This window comes from Chelmon rostratus, chromosome 7 (genome assembly GCF_017976325.1).
Source record: "Chelmon rostratus isolate fCheRos1 chromosome 7, fCheRos1.pri, whole genome shotgun sequence".
Lineage (NCBI taxonomy): Eukaryota > Metazoa > Chordata > Actinopteri > Chaetodontiformes > Chaetodontidae > Chelmon > Chelmon rostratus.
Genome location: NC_055664.1, coordinates 5307010 through 5329256, shown reverse-complemented (window position 1 = coordinate 5329256; position 22247 = coordinate 5307010). Strand labels below are relative to the sequence as shown.

The 22247-nt window shown below is 41.4% G+C and overlaps 1 protein-coding gene across 4 annotated transcripts in view; it reads left to right on the top strand.

The window, feature by feature from the left end:
• The first annotated feature begins 664 nt into the window (after nucleotides 1–664).
• The window catches only part of LOC121608875 (eukaryotic translation initiation factor 4 gamma 1-like), a 40043-nt gene continuing 18460 nt past the window's right edge, over nucleotides 665–22247 (top strand). The window contains exons 1-8 of one of the 4 annotated variants that reach the window (XM_041940288.1): nucleotides 665–689; nucleotides 7097–7149; nucleotides 7415–7536; nucleotides 8164–8250; nucleotides 9804–9836; nucleotides 11066–11260; nucleotides 11498–11591; nucleotides 18699–18838. In XM_041940288.1, the coding sequence (XP_041796222.1) occupies nucleotides 7462–7536; nucleotides 8164–8250; nucleotides 9804–9836; nucleotides 11066–11260; nucleotides 11498–11591; nucleotides 18699–18838 (624 nt within the window). In that variant the 5' untranslated portion in view covers nucleotides 665–689; nucleotides 7097–7149; nucleotides 7415–7461. Of the gene's footprint in view, nucleotides 690–6533; nucleotides 6606–7096; nucleotides 7150–7414; nucleotides 7537–8163; nucleotides 8251–9803; nucleotides 9837–11065; nucleotides 11261–11497; nucleotides 11601–18698; nucleotides 18839–22247 lie in introns of those variants that run through there. The other 3 variants (XM_041940286.1, XM_041940287.1, XM_041940289.1) reach the window with 3 other exon arrangements.

Sequence of the window (22247 nt, the reverse complement as noted above, 5' to 3'; positions counted from 1 at the left end):
ATGCCAATGAGCACCACCATCTTTGCTACCATACACATATATAGGTATTCTGTATGTACAACTATATACAAATGTGAATGTGTCTGTATTTGTGGAGGGGAGTAATGATATAAATCTGCAATTCATACTCTTGTTATACTTGAGTTTTCTCTTCCTAAGAATGTATGAATCAGGTGTAACCCTTTGAGCCACTGCATTCATCTTCTAGCCCTGGGTCCAGGTGTATGACATCTGATTTATCCCCTGAATATATTTTAAATAACTTCTGATTGCTCTATGCAGAGCATTTTTTTAACCTATAATAATGCAACCTATTTTTGACCTAATTATAATTGAACAAGTCCAATAATTGTTAATGGTTGTTCCCAGATGCTGGCTAAGTTTAATTTCACCCAGGTACATTTAATGAAATTAAACATCCCTCATTTGTATCTGCATAAAAATGGCCTAATTAGAAAGCTGAAATGTCTTGGATAACATTAATATATTAAAACGTCTCCGAGCGTGTTACTCAAGTGCAAACACAATTACGATAACCCGGATCACAAACGATTTGAAAATATTTTCTCCAGCAGAGAACACGACTACTGGGAAAGTTTCACGTGATGGGATTTCGCCGGAATTACCAAGCTACCGGCTTCCGGGAAGATTTTCCGTCCGTCCGGCTCTGCGGACTCAAGGAGAGAAAGGTAACGGGTATGGTCCTGAGCGAAATTCTTTATTAAAATGCTCAAAATTTCAGATAAGTGTCAAGTCATTGTTACATAGGGACTAGGGAAGGATATTTAAATGTTTGTTTCGCCTTTTAGTGAGGAGATATACCTAGCTGTGGTGACTTTCTTCAGTGGTTGCTGCTGAGTGATGTTCCTGCTGTGTTTTCAGGGATTAGCTTGCTAGCTGGTTGCTAGCATTCCATGCTAATGCGACGTGGGTGTTCTTTTCTTCACTTTAGCTAGTTCAGCTAGCAAGCTAATACTCTGAGACATCCAAGATGAGTCCTCACTCGTGTGACGTTTAGACACATATTGTAATATGTGTAATATATCATATAAGGAACGCGACAAACAGACTGTCGCATCACAATGCTGTTGTTTTCGCCGGTTCACGTAATTTATGCTGCTAGCTATCCAACCATTTGCTAGCTGGCTACACAGTGAACTATATATGTGGCAGTGGGGTTAAATCAGTCTAGTTGTGTGTTGAAGTCGTGTGCTGCCTAGTTGTCAGACTCCTTGCAGAGGGTGGTGTAGCTCGTGTTCTCATATTTGCCTGCCGGGTTGTATGTAAAGAAATGTCTGTTGACAGTGATTGTAAATAGACAGCCAGCTGATAACCTGACACCTGAAACCATGTGATGAGCATGTAACGTTGGTGTTAGCAGTCTGAACCCATTTTTGTTCGGCGGCAAAGTATGTAAAGGTGGTTCAAATGTCTGGTTGTGAACAGTCCGCCTATTCATGCAGCTCTGTGTCTCAGTCCATGAACCAAACAGACATTACTCCTCTGGTTACGCAGACAAAAACTATGTGACAGTATGTGCTGTCAAATGCTTAACGTTAGTGGAAGTTGTAACATGCACAGAGGAATACTGAGACGTTTGGGCTGACTGGCTGTTTTGACAGGACTGTTGTTTTGAACTCTGAAGGCTGGGACTCCTTCGTAAGGGCCTTGCTGAGTTGCTTGACAGGTCGCTGTGTCTTCAGGTTTGTCATTATAATCCTATGCCAAACCAGAATTTGCAAATGTGGGATTTACCTTCAGCATCTCCCAATAAACAGCATGCTCTGTAATGCGGCAATGTAAACGTAGGCTGTCGTAGTGGTGATGTTGCTGTTAAACTGGGCGAGATTAAACGGAGGTGTCTGAGTCATTCTGGCTAGCGTTAGTTACAGTAACGTTACTCATTGTTGTCACGACATTGTTGACAGCACCGATGCTATGTTTATACCTGGCTAAAGCTTTCAAGCAGAGTTGGTCACTGAATGTGAGTTGCATATTGAACTACTGAATGCGAATGTGCGAGCTAATAACCACTAGCCACCTCCTTAGTTTGACAGTTATCTAGGTTAGTATTTCCATTCATTGATACGATCGCCGTCACGTCTGTCTTCACTGCTGACTCCTTGAAGCGCCGTTTGCTTGGTATGTTTTATGCTTTTCAAGAAATAGATGGTTGTCTCAGCCGATATCTGTTGAGGTGTGGCTGGCATGAAGCCGGCAGCTGGGGGTGTACATCGCGCCAATAGCAGGAGAAACCACGTGGTAAAACCAGATTGGGCCTAGGGAAGTTAGCAACATGGCTAACAGCACAACATACAGCAGCACGTCTTCGCACCCATATTTGTAGGCGTTTTGGCAAGACCGAGGCTTTGATATGTGTGTGTTTGTAATAATCCCATACAAATAGCTGTCTTTGTTCTGCGTTGCGCGTGTGAGTAGACAGACAGACACGCCCCTGTGTCATAGCAATCCTGTCCCACAGTTAAAGCAGACGAGACACCGGTGTTCTACCACTGGATAGTTAGCCTGGTATTAGCATCGCAGCTGCCTCCTGACACTGACATTGTGTCAGATTGTTGGTGTAGAGGGCGGCATATATTATATATATACATATAGGTATATTCCTGTTTAAGCCGTTTGTTGATCACATCGTCCTGCTGGCTGCGGCAGGCATGGGGCTGATGTTGAGGACTGCAGACATGTGACCTCAGATGAGAATGTGGGTCCAAAATGGATGCAGTTTCCAATGAATGGCAACGGACACCATATAGCTACCCAAGGCAGATTTTGTCTTTGTCTGTGTACAACCATTCATCTTTGTTTACCACTAATTATTCATGGATAATTATATACAGTGATCTCAGACGTGATTTAGTCAGAGTGAATGAAACTAATCGCAGGAGTGCAATACAGGACAAATGAATGATGTGTCAGAGCCAGGCTGTCACAGTTTGCCTGACATAAGGACACTACTGAGTTTCCTGTTGAGAAACTTGAAATCATAGAGTCTGGTCATGTGTGGGTTTTGGCAGAATGTTAGTTAACCAGGGGGAGATGGGGGGCAGAACAGGCTGTGCTGGTGTGATGCTGTGTCACTGGAGCTTAACTTTCACTGCCTGTGCATCATTCTCAGCTTGAAATGTTTGACTGGAGCCACATTTGCTGGTCGGACTTAACAGCTGAGCATGGAAAACCAGTTTTGTTTCAGGTGTTGACCAGTGGCAGAGCAGTTTTGTAGAGAATGTGTTAAAGCTATGTTTTAGACAGTTTTTTTTTTGTTGTTGTTGTTTAAGCTGCTTATGATAAAGGAGAACGCCACAACTTTGACAGATGACGATTGGTTGTCACGAGTGAGATCGGTATGTGTTGGCAATGCATGAAGGGCGGACCATTTTACAGAGCAGGCGTGTTACTCCCTTTTTTCTGATTTGCAGGATAAAAGTAAGCTTTAATTTTCTACAGTTAAAGTGATCCAGTCAAGATAAGTGAAGCCTGCCACCACTAGAGCTCTTTGTGCCAACATAGTGGCTCTGTGGCAGGTACAGACTGCCATACAGCCTGCAGGCCAGTGAACTGTATATAACGGAGAAGTTACTCAAAGCACAAGTAAGGGGTTATGGGCTTTTAGCAAAAGCTAATTAATCAGTGTGTGGAAATGCATTGTGAGTACTTCTTTTAGGTACAGTGTAAATGATGAGATTTGCAAGGTATCTTGAAATCTGCAGCAGGCCATGAACTCATAAAGCCAGTGACTCATGCAATTTTTTCATCACCTGGCAGTAAAGTTTGCTTAGTTCTTAGCATAGATAACAATGGGAAAGGCCATTGTCAGCAAGCAGTTATTTAAAAACAGTTGCTGTTGGTACAGTGTATCTAGATCATGTGTGTATACTGGAGACCTCACAATGACTACACCCTTTATAGGTGAGATGATAGCCAGCTTCTTTAGCAAATGTTCTCCCCCTCTCCTCAGAGGGTCATAGAAGTGCATGTAGAGGCTTATGCAACAGTTGAAGGAGCATGTTTCACCAGCAGTGGTTCTGATGGCTGGACCTCCACAGTGCTGCATGTCAGACCAGCTCAAATGACTTGACTGCGTGATTGGGGGATGGGGTGAGGTGAGGTGAGGTGGTGGTGCTTTGTGTTACCTCACATAACTCGTAAAACACAGATTCCTGCAAAAATGAGGGCCTCTGCTGTACCCCTCTTTGCTGTTGTCAGGCTGCAGACTCCCATGATTTGTACGGATTACTCAATTTCATAAGTTCTGCGGAAAACCTGTGTAGTGTTGATGGCGTGTGTCACTGGCACAGTTGTTGTGGGAGAAGCCGGCCACGACTCACTACTTCAGTGTAAAGCATTCCCCTAAACAACTAAAGGTTTTGTTTGTATTCCCCGCTGAGAGGAGTCAAGCCTGCAAGGCAGTCTAGGTTGTTAGTCTGAGACCCTCTTTTAGCCCTGAGATTGTTTACCCAGCATTTTCATCTCCCAGCCATCCCTGCTCAGTCTGACAAGCTTTCTGTCTGTCTATGAGCCATTGAACTGCTGCCTGACACCCCTCAACAGTCTTTCCTAACCCTGATTTATATTACCACCATTCTCCAAGCTCCAAGGCTGCTGTGTACTGGGGATGAGCCTACCATCGATGTCTGTCCGTCAGTGTTTTTCTAAGCCAGGGATTTCATCTGGCTGTATGAAAACCCTCGCTCAGTTAAAATCATTTATCTCTTGGTCTTCTTTTGTTTATGTGTCAATATAGTCATGGCAACAGTGGTGATTGCACCCATTTTTGCAGCGTGATTTCCTCTTCTTTGAGAGAAGAAAAAACACCCTGATTCATCATGACTCAGGCGTTTTACACTGCTGCTTCTGTGTGTGCGTGTGTGCGTGTGTGTGTGTGTGTGTGTGTGTGTGGGAAAGGGGGTGTACGAGTGTGTCAGCGTCAGAGATAATGTAGGCTTCGGCTATAAATACCAAATATGACACTATTGAAAGAACCGTATAAACTAAGGAGAATGGATACAGTGGAATCAGGAAGGGACCCTTGAGTCAGTGGGGTGACAGTATTATGTCCGAAAATGTGTGCACCTAGTTTCAGCCAATCTGAAAAAAGAACTGCATTTGTGTCAAGGTGTGTTCACTTCAGGCTGAAAGCAAAGCAAATTTCAGAGGTGATGCTATTGTAAAAGTAACCATTGGAAGCATACCAGTGGACACGAAATAAAACTTGGTATAAAAGCTGTGAACTAGGGCATATTCACTAAAGTTTAAAAAAAAAAAAATCAACTTTGGTTAGATTCATTGGTCCGATACATTGGATTGGTATCATTACCAACAGTGGTATAATTACATGGATCACATATCCATTTGATTACTGTTATTGTGACTGTGCAAGTTTATAAACCTGCTACAGACATACAATGTAATTCAAATTTTCAAAGTCTTGAAATAGTGTTGGTACTGTATGTGAATGTCTCCACTTTAGCTAAATGATGTGTCATTTCAGCCTCATGTTACCTTACATAGTGAAGAATGAATTTAGTCAGTATTCTCAGTGGAAATCTTAGACAGACACCGCCTGGACAGAAAAGGAGTAATTTGCACTTTAGCAACAAAGTGCCGTCCAAAATGTTTTAGGAAATAAGTAATGCAGAGCTCACAGTTTTGACATCAAGTTGACAAATTCTCATCTGCAACATGGTATTATATGTGTCATGTAACATTTTAAGGTCACAGACACTGTTATGCAGTTGTTTTTGAAAGTGGATTGTATTGTAAATGTGATTGGATTAAATGAGAAAACTCTGAATCATCCACTGAACCAGTGATAAAGCGATGTCAGAGATAATTTAAGTGGTTAGTTAGGTTAGTCCTGAGAAAACTGCACTTGAGTTTTTCTCACAAAGAAGTATTAATTTTGTTTATCTTTTTTCTGCTCAGAAACTGTACCTAAACCACTTTCCTTGTTGTTTCCTTTTCACCTTAAACAAAGTTCAATGTTAAGTGGTGATAGACCGCCGATATCCGTCCTTTTGAAATAATTTGCATCAGCAGATGCATGCACTCATTAGGCTGATTAAGCGTATGCAGACACATTGGAGACAATGCATTTTTTATTTTCAAATATTTTTCTGTGCTTAAGTGAATAATACATCTGTATTAAATAAATAATAATAAATAATTGAGGATTATTCAAGCCACAGGTAAAATAATCACCAGATTAATTGATAATGGAAATAACCCTTAGCCGTAGTCCTAATGTAGAGAGATATTGTGTAATATGGTTTATATGTAAGGAATTGAATATGCTAGAGGCTGGGATGGTTTTAATAACATGCACATGTTGTTTGTTCATGTCAGTTCTGTTTGTTCATTGGTTTAATTGTACCCTCTTTTTGCAAATCTTTATTACAGCCTCAAATTAGGACTGTGTCTGGTTGGCTGATCGTTAAGATTCATTCTGAACAGACATTTTGTTTTTAAAGTGGATCTCTCTGTGTGTAAGGGTAGAACTGAAGAGTTATTTGGCTTACCAGATGGATCGGAACCTATTTCTGCCAATGCATAGTCCTTGTTGGGAGATCATATGCATGAAGGCTTTTGAGGTGAACTAGACCCGCTGACCTAAACTGACTGTTGTAATATGAGCGGTGTTATTTTAATGACCCCCTGCTTTAATTTCTCACTGGCTGAAATGTACTTAACAAGGCACATCATTCTGGAGCTTGTTAACAACACTCACCTGGATTTACCCCATTAACTCATTAATCCCATGCGAATGGATTTAACAAGACTTATTGTCTGTAATTCTCTGGTTAATTCAAATCCAAGCCATTTCAACCTGTAATTCACCATTAATTTGTGGTGTGATCATTTCTGCCTTTATGATGGTCCTGAAATCATTCTAACATACTGGACAATGATAATTGGCGACTTGTATCATCAGAAATGATCTGTTATATGCTCTTCACAATGTCAGACCAGCCCTGTACATCCTCTCCTTATGTGGTACATCGTATGGTCTTCGGCTTAAAAAAAAAAACTAGCCAATGCATGCTCATTGTTTACAGGATTGCTGTTTCTCTGTGTCTTTTAGGAAAAACGTTCCTCAGTGGTACCACACTTAGGACCTAAAAAGGTTCATAAAATGTAAGTATACAAATGAGCTGTGACTATTAACAGGAAATATCAATTCAGAGTTTAATCCTCCAGTCAAATCTAAATGTTACTTTACCTCTCTTCACAGACATGGTCTAGGTGTTTTGTTAATTTAATTTTTAAAGATGTATTTGATTAACCCCTTACCCATTCTCTAAAACTAATCTATATAATATTACATTGTGGTACTGAATGTGACAATGACTACCTGTTAATTTTGATAAGCAAAGACACATAAAATCCACCCTTCTGTCAGATTTGTGCACAGGTCCACATCTGCCTCCCCATGCAGAGCTCCATGAAATGAATAAAGCACCACAGCCTATAACAGGATCCCCCTCCAACCCCCACCCTGCCCCCTCCCCTGGCCTTTCACAGGTAAGAAACCCTGCTACTTAACTTCCTGTATTGGCTCTGTTGGAACATATTGCGCTATCCCACTTTGTTTTTAAAAGAGAAAAGGCTGCGCTGACAATGTAGTTATGTGCATAATGAAAAGCAAATGGCACAACAGTGCCCCCCCCCTCTGGTAGAGAGTGGTTGCAGCAGCCGTAAACTGTTCCTTGGTACAACTCTCAACCAAATAGTAGAAAGTCTCACAGCACAGTCATTGTACTCCATACTGATTGTCACAAATATGCCCATGTTTATGACTGCTAGTATGTCCTTTTCCAGCCCTGCCATCATAATGGCAGCTAACGATGCAGCTTGCACGAATGTGTTCTTGATGCTTCATTGAAATAAGTGTATCAAACACAGAAAGTTTTCTTTCCTGCTGTTCAAGGTGCAGTTTGTATCCCAAAGAACAGACATATGCACACTCCTTCACTCCATGAACTTGAAGATGCTGGTACTGAGAAAAGCAGAAAAATGTGACCATAGATATCAGCCTCAGGACCTATTTACTTGTTGACCACTTGTCTACTGCACATCCACATTTTTTCACTCCCGATTCCTCCTGTGTCCCACTCTTCCGCTGTTGATGTCACTTCCTGTCTCTTGCAGCCCTCATTCCCCCCTGGGCAGCCCCCTTCTGTCGTGTTTGCCACCCCACCGCCTCCACAAATGAACCCAACACCACAACCCCGACAGGTAGGCCTACCCACTGCTCACCAACCCCACAGCACACCTACAGTGGTAGACTTTGCTCCTTTCCCGAAAAGAATTACTTCACAGTCAGTCAGCTAAACTGCACCTTCTGGTGCAGGAATTCCTCTCCTTCGCCACAACTTCTTGAGTTCACTGATACGGTGTATTTTAAATCTAAAATTTGTTTTGTTTAATTCCTAACCTTCACATTTGTCAGATAAGTGACAGACAAACCAATCAGGGTTGATTAATAGTGGGTGGGTGAAATAATACATCATTAATGAGGGAAATATTAATTACATTCTCTAAAATGTGAACAGATTGTAGGCTTCATTTTTTATCAGGTAGGAACCAATAAGCAAGTCTGCCCATGAAGAGAGACACTGTGTACCTTTACATACAAGGCACAGCGGCGTAACTTCATTCCTTATTTAAATCTCCCGACTCACTGACAGGATCAGTCAGGATCTGATGTTAATGTTCTATGTTCTTCTACACCTCCAAACGGCCACACAGACGCCCACACACACACACACACACACACACACACTCACACTCACACACACTCACAGTCCAGGTTCATACAGTGAAATTGTTTGGAGTAAAGCAGCCATCCTCCTGATAAATCCTGAGCTCCATCAGAGCTGTCTAATAAGATTACTTCAGAAGCTAAAAGTTTAATCCTGTTTCCTCTGGAGAGTTTCTTCTGTCCAGTCAAGTTTATAACTATGGTTTTTAGTTTTGCTGCTTAAATGTTCCACAATATTTGCTGCAGTGACATTACTGCATGCATGGAAACATTTAAAATTACTCAAAGCAGCCTCTCTAATCATTAAAAATAGATTGTTAAAGAAAACACCGATACATAAATACAACAGACAATAAAGAAATCACCCATAGAGCTTGTGCTGCTCGACGTAATTTTAACCAGGACCAGTAGAGGTCGAGTGAAATGTCCATGGGGGTGCAGTTCTCTAAATCAGAGACTTCTTCAGTTGTGGGCAGGTAGATGATTTATGCATTCATGCGGATTCATTTGAAGTCAATCCTGGCATCATACTCCCACTCACTGTTCCTATCTGGAATCTTCCCAGTGTGAAGCATGTTGTACAGCCTCCCAAATCAATTTGTGAATGTCTTCGAATGCCTGCATGTCTGTTTGCCGATTTATTTCTCACCAGTTCTGCACCATTTTACCTGTCAGTTTCAGCCTGTCTTTTGTGCTCTGCCTCACAAAGTATCATAGCTCAGTTTGCAACATGCTCACACTGACCCTATCTACGTGATTTAAACTCTCTCACTCCTGAATGCTTCTGACTGATGCATTTGCTGCAGCTGCATTTGGTGTATTTTATTAGAGCTCGACCAATAGACCCTTGTTACTTCCTTTGATTTGTAAACGTTTTGCATGCAGTCTAATTTATAGCTTTTTTATAAAATGATTTTAAGTGCAGTTGTAAAGGTGCAGATCTGGATGGAGCCTGCCATTGGAGAGTGAAGCATGGATCTCCTGCCTTTGTCTTTAACCTCTGTCCTGTCTGCCTCTCCTCCTCTAGTTTGCCCCAGGGCCCCGGCCTATACACCAACAGGTACTAACAGCACAACTGACTAACATCCTTACTGAGAGCTACACCAATGTTAGACAGTCTTGCAATCAAATGCCACAATATTTTTGGACTGAATACCTTTATATCATAATTTGATCATGTTTTTGAGGTGACCTTTGTTGCCTTTAGGAAATGTGGGAATGTATTTAAGTATCAAAATCATGCTGCAGTTGATTATAGCTATATAATATAAATATGAGCTTAAGAATGTCCCGTGTACAGGAATACCTGAAAACAGCCTTCATAAACAAATTGAGAAAGTGATTAGTTTGATATTTAAAAAACAAAACAACACACCAAATTAATCCCTCTCTTCTTTAAAAAAATTAAACATCTCGGTAATTCATGCCTATCTTCCAGTTATAGTTTCGGTCTTTTGGTCTGCATCTTATTCAGGACTAACTAGATCTAGTTTATTTGGATTCACCGTTCTGCCTATTCTCTGCATGCTGCTTGTTAATTCACTGCTTGGCTCAGAACAGACAGTTTCTGGGGGCTTTGCTCTAACTGATTGTGGTGCTCTCTTTTTCCTCAATCCTTCTCTGCCCACCCTCTCCATGCTTCCATTTGATGTGTCTCTGTGTGTCATCTGTGTTTGCACTGCTGAAGGGAAGCTTCAGGTCACTACAGGTAACTCAATTTCCTCTTTCTTCCAGATTTTCCATCCCTTTTTTTCTCACCCGCTTGAGGAGTGCATATGTGTGTGTCTAATATTTGGCAGTGTCGTGCTTTGTTGGCTTGGTGTCATTTTGCTGGCTACGGCAGTTAGCTCCCAGGCCAGCAGCAGAATGTCAATGAGAAGGCTCTGAATGAACCAGCATTAGCTGCTTTATCTTCTCTGGCAGACAGGGCCAATATGTTTCCAGTTGGAGTCTAGCCATAGATTCATGGACAAACTATGAGCCTAGCTTTTAGGCTGGACAAGCTAGCTCCACTTATACCACAAGATGAAATCATATGAGGGAATGGGGGATGGTTTTTATGTCAGAGGTTTCAGAAAGGTAACTAATAATTCTTTTATTTGTCTCTTCTCTCTTGTACCACTGTTTCTATCCCATTCTTCTTCCAACATTTTCTTGTGGCCTCTCTCTTGTCTCTTTTTTCATCTACATTTGTTCTCTGCCCACTCACCACCTTCCTACTGTTCTTTCTCGCCCTCCACCTTTCTCCCTTATCTTCCACCTGTACTTGCCCCCATGCCTCCTCTCTAGCCCTATTACACCAACAGGGCCAGCCTGCCTCCCAGCAGCGGGCCTCGGGGTGTCCCTCCCAGCAGTGGCCCGCGTCCTGTGACGCCGACCCATGTCTACCAGGCAGGCCCTGGCTCCCAAATGATGATGATCCCTGGCCAACAGTTGCCCTTCCCCAGCTCGCCACAGGGACCCGCCTATTTCATACCGGGACAGGTAGGGGTGCTGCCAGATTTTGTTCTTATCCAAGCCAGATAGCATATGGACGGCTACCATGACACCTTTTCACATGTGCCTTTGAATGGCCTTAAGATGTGTATTGTAGATGTTGTGCAGGCATGTGTTTGCACTCATGATTTATATTGCTTTTATGACTGCATCTAATAATATTGTTTGTGTCTCCTCTCCTCCCCATTTCCTACCTTTCATGCTCCCCCTTCTTTGTTTCCTTAGTACCGGTCAGCAACCTATGTGGCCACACCCCAGCAGTACCCAGTCCCAGCAGGCACCCCGGGCTTCTACCCAGGCACCAGCCCTGCTGAATATGGTACTTATGGTAAGAGGCTCTACCTGGGGCCTCACCTGAGCCATTCACACACAGAGAGACACTTAACAGAGTTTTTGACTGACACACTAGCCATTGCTGACCCAACAACCTACACTTAATCAGCTAGAGAGCCAAAACACTCATGAAAGTGAAAAGTAGAGGAAACTAAACACATGGCATCAAACTGCTTAATGGACCAGTGTGTAAGATTTAGGGGGATCTTTTGGCAGAATATGGCAGAAATGTAACATAATATTCATAGTTATGTTTTCATTACTGTATAATCATGTGAAAATAATAATTGTTGTGTTTTCGTTACTTTGAAATGAGATCTTTATATCTACAGAGGGAGCGGCTCCTATGATGTCTTTACAGTAGCCCAGAGCAGACAAACCAAACACCAGCTCCCAAGAGCGCCTTTCAGTGAGGCGGGGGGTATTCAGTTGATTGCAGTCTGCAACCTCACCAATGGATACCACTAAATCCTACACACTGGTCCTTTCATGTAAAATGCTAAACTAACAACGGTGGCCAACTTTAAATATCTGCCAAGCTCATTAGTAGTGGTAAATCACATGAGTAAAGGGAGTTGTTGAGTCCAACTGTTTTTTCCATTATCATTTTACCTCTAACCTCCGCTTTTCTGCAGTCCAGATATTTTTCAGGTAGTTACTCTGTAAATCTGGACTTTTCATCTGCTACCCAATTTTGCCTACAACTAAGCTTTTGTTTGGGAGCCTCTTGTTTGTTTTTCATTTCTCTTAATATTAATGTTTACAGAAAAGCACTTGCCTCCCTTTTAATAAACCCCAGACATATGAGATTGCTCTTAATTATGGCTGTCTTTATCTACAGTCAACTCCAAAAATCTCATCAGAGATTCCAATGCTTATGATGTTTAGGACACTTAGTTTATATGAAAAGTTATGAAAATGAAAGAGGATAGAGGCAGGAGCAGAACTCATTGGTTGTGTATATGTGCACAAAATATTCTGATTTTTACCCCTATAATGGAAAGACAAATTCATTTACATGACTGAAACTGTTTACATGGCTTATAAAAATGAATATTCCACTAATATTCCCACTGACATCCAGATGTGCATACTCCAGTTAGTGTCATGACATAAATAAGGACATGACTTTAATTCATTCTACCACCTTCTTGAATAGGTCAGTGTTGTGATATTATATATCCAAACACCTGCTGATATCCAAGGCTTTTATGTTTACAAGTAGGTGTGTTTCCTTTTCCCACCAAAAATGTGGGCTATTCCTTTGTGCATTCATCTCTGCCCAGCCTTGCAAACTGTTGGCACGGCAATACACAGAGCTGACCATAAACGGGCAAGAGGCCGTGTGTTGCAAACTGAGGTAAAAAGCCCAAGGGAGACGCATATTGTGACTGCCCTTTATACATGTTCAAAGAATGCTCCTAAAACCTGAATAATATCAGCACATCCCACATGTGTTATTGGGAAAATGCTCCATTTGGAATAAGGCCTATTTCAGAATATCTAAATGGAACATGCTGTTTACATAGTTTACATGACCCTGATCAAATTCGGAATATTGTCATATTTTGAATAATAGTGGAATATTAGCGGACATGTAAACATAGCCATTGTCATTGTTCATGCTCAGACTCTACCTCCAGTCATACACACACAAACAGACACACACACAAAACTGTTCTTCTTTAACAAAAAGATGAAATAGCAGAATGTGTGTTTTTTTTTTTAAAAACAAGACTTTCATGTCATTTCCTCAGAACCAAAGAGCAGTGACGTCTCTCTTGAAATCAGCAGAGATGACTTTCTTTCCATTCATTATAGAGCATATGGCCATAATGAAATGCAGTTACAGTGTTGTGTCACTGAGGGCTGTGGCTGCATTCTGGAAAATGTTAAAATGTGCTGACAATTATAGTCATAGGAGGTTGAGCAAGACAGGCACTCCAGAAAAATAACTTAAAGCATGTTGGCATGAATAACATCTGCACTAAACATTACAGATGAATGTTCTTTATGAGATATGATATACTCAGAGAATGTAGCTAGCATAGCTCACACACACGAACATCTGTTTTTTGCTTTTTGTTTATTCATTCCAAACTGCTGTTGTCATGTTACTTCACATCTCATACCAAATACAGTAGCACTACAGATGTTTGCTGTTGATCATGTGTGTTGGCACACCCTCTAGAGGTGGTTGAGTGTCAGTACACCACAAGAAGTGATGATTCCCTAAAAACAAACTTGCTGACCCCCCACTAGCAGGCATCTGAACTATGTGTTGTCTTTGTTTAAACTGTAGCTCATCAGCAATAGAATGCACTGGCCTGAATACTGGACTGTAAAAACACAATTCTTCCTATTAGGCCCTTCCATCTCATGCTCTTTGCATGTCACTGTATGTCCACTGTACGATGTGCACGGTACTTGAACAATACCTCTGCACCTGCATATGCATGTTTTAAAAAAATATACAACTAGAAATAACAATAATAAGATAATGAATAATAATAAGAAAGATGGAAAATGTTTTATAAATCTATAATTTATAGTTTGTTTGTTGGCAACAATACTTTTTTTCAAAAAACAGAAGTGCAACTGACTTATATTCAACTTTCTCATCAGTGAGAAATATGTCATCAAACATCAAATAGCTAAAATTGAGCCAAGATCACTTTATAAAACTTCTCAAATAAGCAAGAGGATTGTGTTTTGATGTTAGATTTCAGCCTAAGCTTCATGTGTGGTGCGTGTGCTTCTTCCACTGGTGAATAACATGTATGCGTGCATTTTCTGAATTCACTGCTCTAGACTTATAAATACAACCATCTTTAGTGTCAATTTATGATCTTAACTTGCTGTTTTGGGGGAAACCCAGCCCTATTCAACTTGTTTTTTTTATTTTTTTTTAGTATTTTGACATAAATTGTAAAAAGGAATCATTAAAAACCTACATCAGTTAAAACAGACAGGTGTCACAGAAATTGGAAATTGTAATTCCAGAAAACTGAATCACTTCTACAATACTTTCCGCTTTTTCTCTTTATGACAACACACCAGAGGCATGCAGTATATCTCATATTATGTTTATTGGTGTGACTCTGCCAGGCTTAGTGCAAATTAAGTGGATTTCTCTCTGTTGTCCAGATAAGTTATTCTCTTGACAGTAGCAGGCTTGTGGTTCCATTAGAGAGCTGTGTTGCTGTTGAGATATTTGTATGACCGTACAGGTTAAACAGCCTGTTTAAGGACATACCAGAGCAGGTATGCACTTCTGAGACGTCAAGTCTGCACTTTGACTAGGCGACTCTAAAATCTTCATTTTGTTTTATTTAAGCCCTTCAGAGGTGGAATTGCTCGTGTGTTTCGGATCATTGTCCTGCTGCATAACCCGAGGGCGCTTGAGTTCACGAATGATGGCTGGACATTCTCGTTAAGGATTTTCTGGTAGAGAGCAGAATTCATGGCCGCATCAATTATGGCAAGTCGTCCAGGTCCTGAAGCAGCAAAGCAGCCCCAAACCATCACACTACCACCACCATGTTTGACTGTTGGTGTGATGTTCTGTTTATGAAAGGCTGTGTTAGTTTTACGCCAGATGTAGCGGGACGCACACCTTCCACAACGTTCAACTTTTGTCTTGTCAGTCCAAAGAATTTTTTCCCCAAAAGTCTTGGGGATCATCAAGATGGATTTTGGCAAATGGAAGACGAGCCTTTGTGTTCTTTTGGGTCAGCAGTTGTGAACTCTACCATGGATGCCATTTTTGCCCAGTCTCTTCCTCATTGTTGCATCATGGACACTGACCTTAACTGAGGCAGTTCTTTACATGTTGTTCTGGGTTCTTTTGTGACCTCCTGGATGAGTTGTTGATGCGCTCTTGGAGTAATTTTGGACGGCCGGCCACTCCTGGGAAGGTTGGCCAAGCTTTCTCTTTTGTGAATAATGGCTCTGACCGTGGTTCGCTGGAGCCCAAAGCTTTAGAAATGGCTTTGTAACCCTTTCCAGACTGATAGATGTCAATGACTTTGTTTCTATCTGTTCCTGAATTTCTTTAGATGGCGACATGATGTGTTGCTTTTTGAGATCTTTTAGCGTACTTCACTTTGTTAGACAGATTCTATTTAAGTGATTTCTTGATTCAACAGGTTGGGCAGTAATCAGGCCCGGGTGTGGCTTGTGAAATTGGACTCAGCTTTCCAAAGATATGTTTAATCACAGTTAATTCACGATTTAACAAGGCGGGGCAATAACTTTTTCACACAGGGCCAGGTAGGTTTGCTTTATAGCTTTTTTCCCTTAATAAACAAAATCATCATTTAAAAACTGCATTTTGTATTCACTCATTATGTATATCACTCAGGTTATCTTTGTCTAATCTTAAAATTTGTTTGATGATCTGAAGCATTTAAGTGTGACAAATATGCAAAAAAAATCAGGTGGGAAGCAAATAATTTTTCACAGCACTGTATTTGTGTTGGAGGGTGTGTGTCACATTTGTCATTGCGCGAGTCACACGGCATGTCATGATGTGAAGTTGGCACATGACCCTAAATGACAGGCCATGTGACATGGCTCTCAAGCTCTGGGCTCGTATGGCTTTGAAAATGCAGAGGTCCTGAGGGCTGTTTTATCTTTCCACCATGTCACAGAGTGAAGAAAGTGACACAGGTATACTGTATATCTGGATATGGTGAGGCTTTTTGGCTTGAGGACCTACAATGCCCAGGCTGAATTCTGCTTAGTGCATAGTAACAATCCCAGAATATCATTCCAACGCCCCGCTTTGGTCCTCTCACTGGTGCAGTCTCTCTCACCACTGAGTCCTTTTCCAGCAGTCAGGTAGAAACACACACTCATACACTATGCTGACGGAGTACAGTGACTATTTTTAAGAGTCCGTCCCCCTAGCTGAGTGAATTGCTTAACTCTTCCCACATACATACAGTCCACCCCATTTGTAGAAAGTTGTGACATCTTTGCCAGCATGGATCAGATCATTTGTCCGGGGTGGAGAGAGAGAAAGATAACGGAGTCTTCATGCAAATCACAGCCACTCTGAATGACACAACTTAACAGCTTCGCTTGCCTTCCAGAGAAGGAAAGGGAGGGAGGGAGGAAGGTGGGGGGAAAAAAAAGTGAAAGGCAGGGAGGAATCAGGAAGGTCAGAGGGAGGAGCATAATGGAGACACGCTGGAAGAGGGAGGGCTGAACATTAAAAGAAGTCATTCTGAGAGGGCACCTGTAGAGAGGACAGGAAGAAGTTAGAGAGGGGGTTTGAAGAAAAACCCCCTCTCCTTTTTGCAGTTTCTTATTCAGCAGGCATTCAGCATGGGGAACCGTGGGTCTCAAGAGCAGCACGACTCTGAGGGTAGGTGTCGCCCAGATAGTGTGTCTCTTTGCAGCCCCCCTCCCATTGCTGTCTCAGTCTCTTGCACTTTATGAGTCATATCTCAATCCTCTTATTTATATCGGGACACTGTCCAAGGAAAGTCTCATTCTGGCTTTCTGGTTTTGAGCATGCTCCTATTCTCCCTCTCTCTGTCTTTCCCTCTGCGTCTGTCTTCCCTCCCTTTCCCTCTTGCGTGCTCTCTTCCCCCAGCCGGTGTGGGGTTTTGACTATATTTAGGCTGTGCTGCTCCTGGTCAACAATGCAGACTCAGTAATGTGAGTTAGACTGAAATGCCTGCAGAGGGGGAGAGAGGCAGAGCAGGAGCTAACGACCGCCGGGCTGAAAGAGAGGCCTCTTCAATCTGAGGATTTTTTTCTTTTACCCCAGTCCTTTGAATGTGGGCTACAGCTGATTCTGAACTGTAGCCGAGGCCAGTTACAAGGCCAGGTAATATCAGTGAGTGGTTGGATGTCTTGTTGACATTATTGACCGCGTGGGCTAATGGAGGTTCTTTGAACTTATGGAAACCTTTTTTTTCCTCCTTGGTAACATTGGCAGCAGCTTTCTTGACAAATTTGTGAATGTGATAAATGTCCACGGCCTGAAGAAACAAGGCACAGCGATGCAGGACTGGGCAGGGGAGAGACTGCTGTGTCATACCTGTATGGCCTTCCAGGTGCCATGTCTGCTTCTGTTAACTTGCATTCAAATGCAGCATGAAGGGAGATTTTGAGATGGCACTAAAGCGTACAAGTCAGTGGAAAGACACCATTGGAAGTGGTGAAATGCAGATTTGAGGCAGTGATGTCTGTTTAAGTGCATATCTGCAACTATCGTGAATGACAGTTCCACTTCAGAACTATTTAGAGGCAGCAAAGAGAAAGGCCCCGATGGAAATTAAGCAAGTAGAGCTATTTATTATTTTTTGAAGATGTTAAATAACAATCACCTGATACATAATTTCAGTCACTGGTTACTCAGACTGCATGGAAACTAGTGTAGAGCTGACACAGGTGGTTGATAAATGATACTAGCATGATTTGTTGATGATTAGTATTTGTCTTTTGAAATTCCCCGACCTCTTCATGTATTTTTTTTTTTTTTATATATATACATTTGTTCATGCACTCATTAATCATACCTTAATTCTGGAAGATTACCCTGTCCACTTCCAACACTGGCATGCTACTGTGATTGGTCCCTAGCGTGTTCACAGAAATATTATCAGGACACTAAAGCCCAAACTTAAACGTTGTTTATTTTTGCAATCTAGCTATTGATCGATAATGAGGTGCATTTACACAGATTGTAAGTTTTCTTTTCTAGATGCTTTGATGGCTACCTAAAATGTGACACATCCTCACATGGCCGTGAGGAGACTTTAGTATTTTCAAAAAATTGCTGTTACCTGCCATGGACACAAAACTGCAGCAAATCCTAAAGAAATCAAACCTTCATGTTTTAGAGGGAGCTTTACCAGCTGCCTCAAATTAACCTGTTAAAGTGACTAACAGGGCTTTTAGAACATTAGCAATATAGACTGTGATGCTGTTGTGTAAACACTAGCTTTGTGCAGTTTAGTGAACGTTTGTGTGTATGCTGTGTGTCTGTGCAACACACTGATGTGTTTGTGTCAACTTCTAGCTAAAGGATTAAAGCAGGATGTGTTGATTAACATCACTCTCTCTGTTTGATCTACAGCAGGGGCCTACTACCCCGCCCAGCCTCAGTTCACCCCCTCGGTGCAGGCGGCACCCGTCATTATGAACCCTGCCCCTCAACAGCAGCAACCACCACCTCAGCCTCCCCAGCACATCCCCACCAAACGGGAACGTAAACAGGTACAGTCAGCGTTCCACTGCATAAATTATCTTACACTTTGTCTTATGTCTTATCGAGAATGGAGATCAGGTTCAGGATTTCCATATCGTCTATATTGGACTTTATTAGCAGAGTGAGCAACAAGTAAACTTAGAGAAGGCCTTTTATATTGTTAAACAATATGTTAAAATGGAGAATTGTGTTATCTGCCCTGTTAGGAAAAGATCTGTTTATCAGTGTAGGTCAGGTAACTTTGAGAAGTGACACTATTCAGTCTAAAAACGTCATGTATGTGTTATCTACTCGTGAGAAAAGTCCAGCCCCAAACAGCTATTGCATAACTCCTCTTACCATTTTAGTTCTATCAGTGTATACATCTGTGCATACACCTTAGTAATATTGCAGAGTAAGACTCAAATAATCATTTTTGCTCTTTAGTGATGGAAAAACTTTCATCATGCTATGTACTGTATTTTTTCCTGTTTCCTGCAACATGTACGATGTATGTAAGGGACTGTACATCAAGATACACAACAGTCACACTCGTGTAAACTTCACAGAGTGAGGTCAGTGAGGCCCAAACGAGATCCGTTTAGATAAAGTGTGTTACAAAGTATCCCATCTGCATATAGCCATTGACAACTTACCCTCTTGTTAGTCTAAACACAGCTGAAGCTTGCCTGTTGAGTTATGTAGAACAGCTTCTAAACAGGACGAAAGCCACCAGTGAATATGTAAAAATATTAATTATAAAACAGTTTCATCCTTTTTATCACTAAGCAAGACTCTTCCACAAGATCAGTGAGGGACAACCACAGTTTTGTGTGTGGGTAAATAATTAGACTTCCAGATGCACAGTTATAATAGCCTGGCTTCAGGTCCTGTATTTGTTATGCTCTGCAAGCTGTTAACAGCTGTTCATCTGCATTTTTAAAACTTAATTAGAGCTTTAAACAATATAAATCTGTCCACTTCCGTTGTGTTAATTTCTGTTGGTACAGTGCTACACTGCTTAAGTAATTATATGCTATACTGATGAACTTCCCCACTGTTTCAGCCAACACGACAGTATAGGAAATGACAAAATCTTGTTTGTTGTTTTTGACTGCACGCAGATCTGAGACGATAGCTTCAGGAGCAGATTTTTCTCAGAGAGTACCACTGCAAAATGTTTGAGTAAAGCCTTTTGTGGCTCCTGAGGGAGCCATGTCAAGTCTGATAAATGTCAGCTGGGTCTGAAGACAACAGGTTTCAAAATGAAAAAACTCGAGGGGTGTGAAGATTTCATTCTTGAGGCTTGAGGTTAGCTGCTGCAGGTTACATTAACTGCTACTAGCATAATACCTGAACTTCTGACTGAACTTGTTGAGTTGCTTTATGGGTAGTGATATCTCTGGTTCTACTGCGTCAAGTTTGATTCTATTTATTTCTTTATTTTACTGTCCATCATGAGTTTTAAAATGTTATAGGAGTACAGCGCTAAATCCGTTGAGTAAGCTTTTAGTATTAAACGTAAGTATTTGCCAGAGTTTGGTTGGTTGATTAAAACTGATGCCACAACAATGTAAAACATGAGAGTCACTGTAGAAATGGAAATGGGGACTGTGGAAAATGAATGTGTTGGGTTGACTTTTCAGTGTAGGAGTTCTTTAACCACTCCTTTGCAGTAATATGAACAAGCGGTACTGTGTTTTCCACAGTAATCCAGGGACCTGATGATTTTGAATTAATACGACAAGTCAGCGGTGTTCTCTCGTAAGATGATTCTAGAGTCATTCTTGCATCTGGACGTAGAGTTCAGCTGACTGATTGAAACAGATAGTGCTAAACTTGACCTTAACTTGGTGCGCTGTAAGACTGAGCTGCTGTACGACATCTTCCCTACTTCTACAGTATGTCTAGTGTTTCCTTTGCTCTCTAAGATGGCCCTCGCCTGGTATGTGGTAGCTCCCTGTGAACTGAAGCCCCAGTTTGTGCCTCTCATATAATCATCATTTTTAAATTCGAGACTTCTGTGATGCTGGTTACATTTAAAAAATATATATTTTTAGACTTTTTTCTGATTCCTCAGAGACCCTTGTATCCAGCTAGAATGAACAATATTCTGTCTCCTACACAGTCATGGTGGTTTTTTTAATGTGTTTCACAAGGTGGTACTTTTTTCAGTCAACCAAAGATTGCGGCCAAAGTGACATATCTCTTTGGTCATCTTTTATGACTCATTTTTGTTTTCTAATGTTTGTCTTTAGAAGAATTCAGAGGTGTGTACTCTGAATCATCTGTGCAAAAGTCTTGTGTAAAAATTGATAGCAACAAGAGAGGCCTGAGCTATTTGAACACGTTTATCTGGTGGCTGTGTTTGCATGTTTTTTTCCTTCTGCTCTGTGTGCCTTGAAACTAGTTTTGACTAGCATGGAGCTTTTGCCACAGTTTGTGTGGGTTTGGGGTTAATTTTTGGTCTGACTGACCAAAGTTTTTTTTTCCCTTATGGAAGCTGAAACGTAAGCCTTTTCCGCCTTATATTTAATGTCATCAACTTCATTGATTTTTTGTAAATATCTGCTTATTCTGAATTTGATGCCAGCATCATGTTTTAAACAAGTTGGGACAAGAGCAACAAAAGACTGGGCAAGTTGTGGAACGCTTCTGAAACACCTGTTTGGATCATTCCACAGGTAAACAGGTTGATTGGTAGCAGGTGATAGTATCATGATTGGGTAGAAAAGGGGCATCCTGGAAAGATTCAGCTGTTCAAAAGCAAGGATGGAGCGAGGTTCTTTGTGGACACATGATATGACATGTATAAACGATATAAAGGATATTACTACATGGGCTCAGGAAAATGTCGTAAAACTATTGTCCATAAACAAAGTTCATTTACAGATCAATGTTATCTGTTTATTTACATTTTACACAGTGCCCCAAATTTTTTGGAATCCCTTTAATTACAAATATTACCAGGAAAATGCTGTTGGTGTGAAATGCTGGGACTTTGTTCTTTTGCCACAAGACTTACATGATGTCCAGTCCCTCGCTTTGGGGAACTTGGCTGCTTATCAGAGACTGTGGCTGCCTGGGGTGTACTTTGGCCCATTCCCATAGGCCCCGGCCGTTGCTACAACACTGGCTTGAAGGCCCTGTGCTCACTTACTGTCTCTGTCACACACATCCACACAAAACTCTATAATAAAACTCTAGATGGCAGACAGTGAGTAGAGGAATTGCAACACAAATCTGCTTGCGTGAGTGGTCTTCGTTCTTCAGCCGGATGATTGTATGTACAGACGTTTGTGTGTGCATAAGTACACACCACAAGCTCGGCATTCATGGTTTTTGGGAGCGATGCACTTTGAGAGAGCAGGTAGAGATATGCTTAAAGGACATGTCAACAGGACACAAGGCTCTAGTGTGGGCAATCTGGGACCTTGC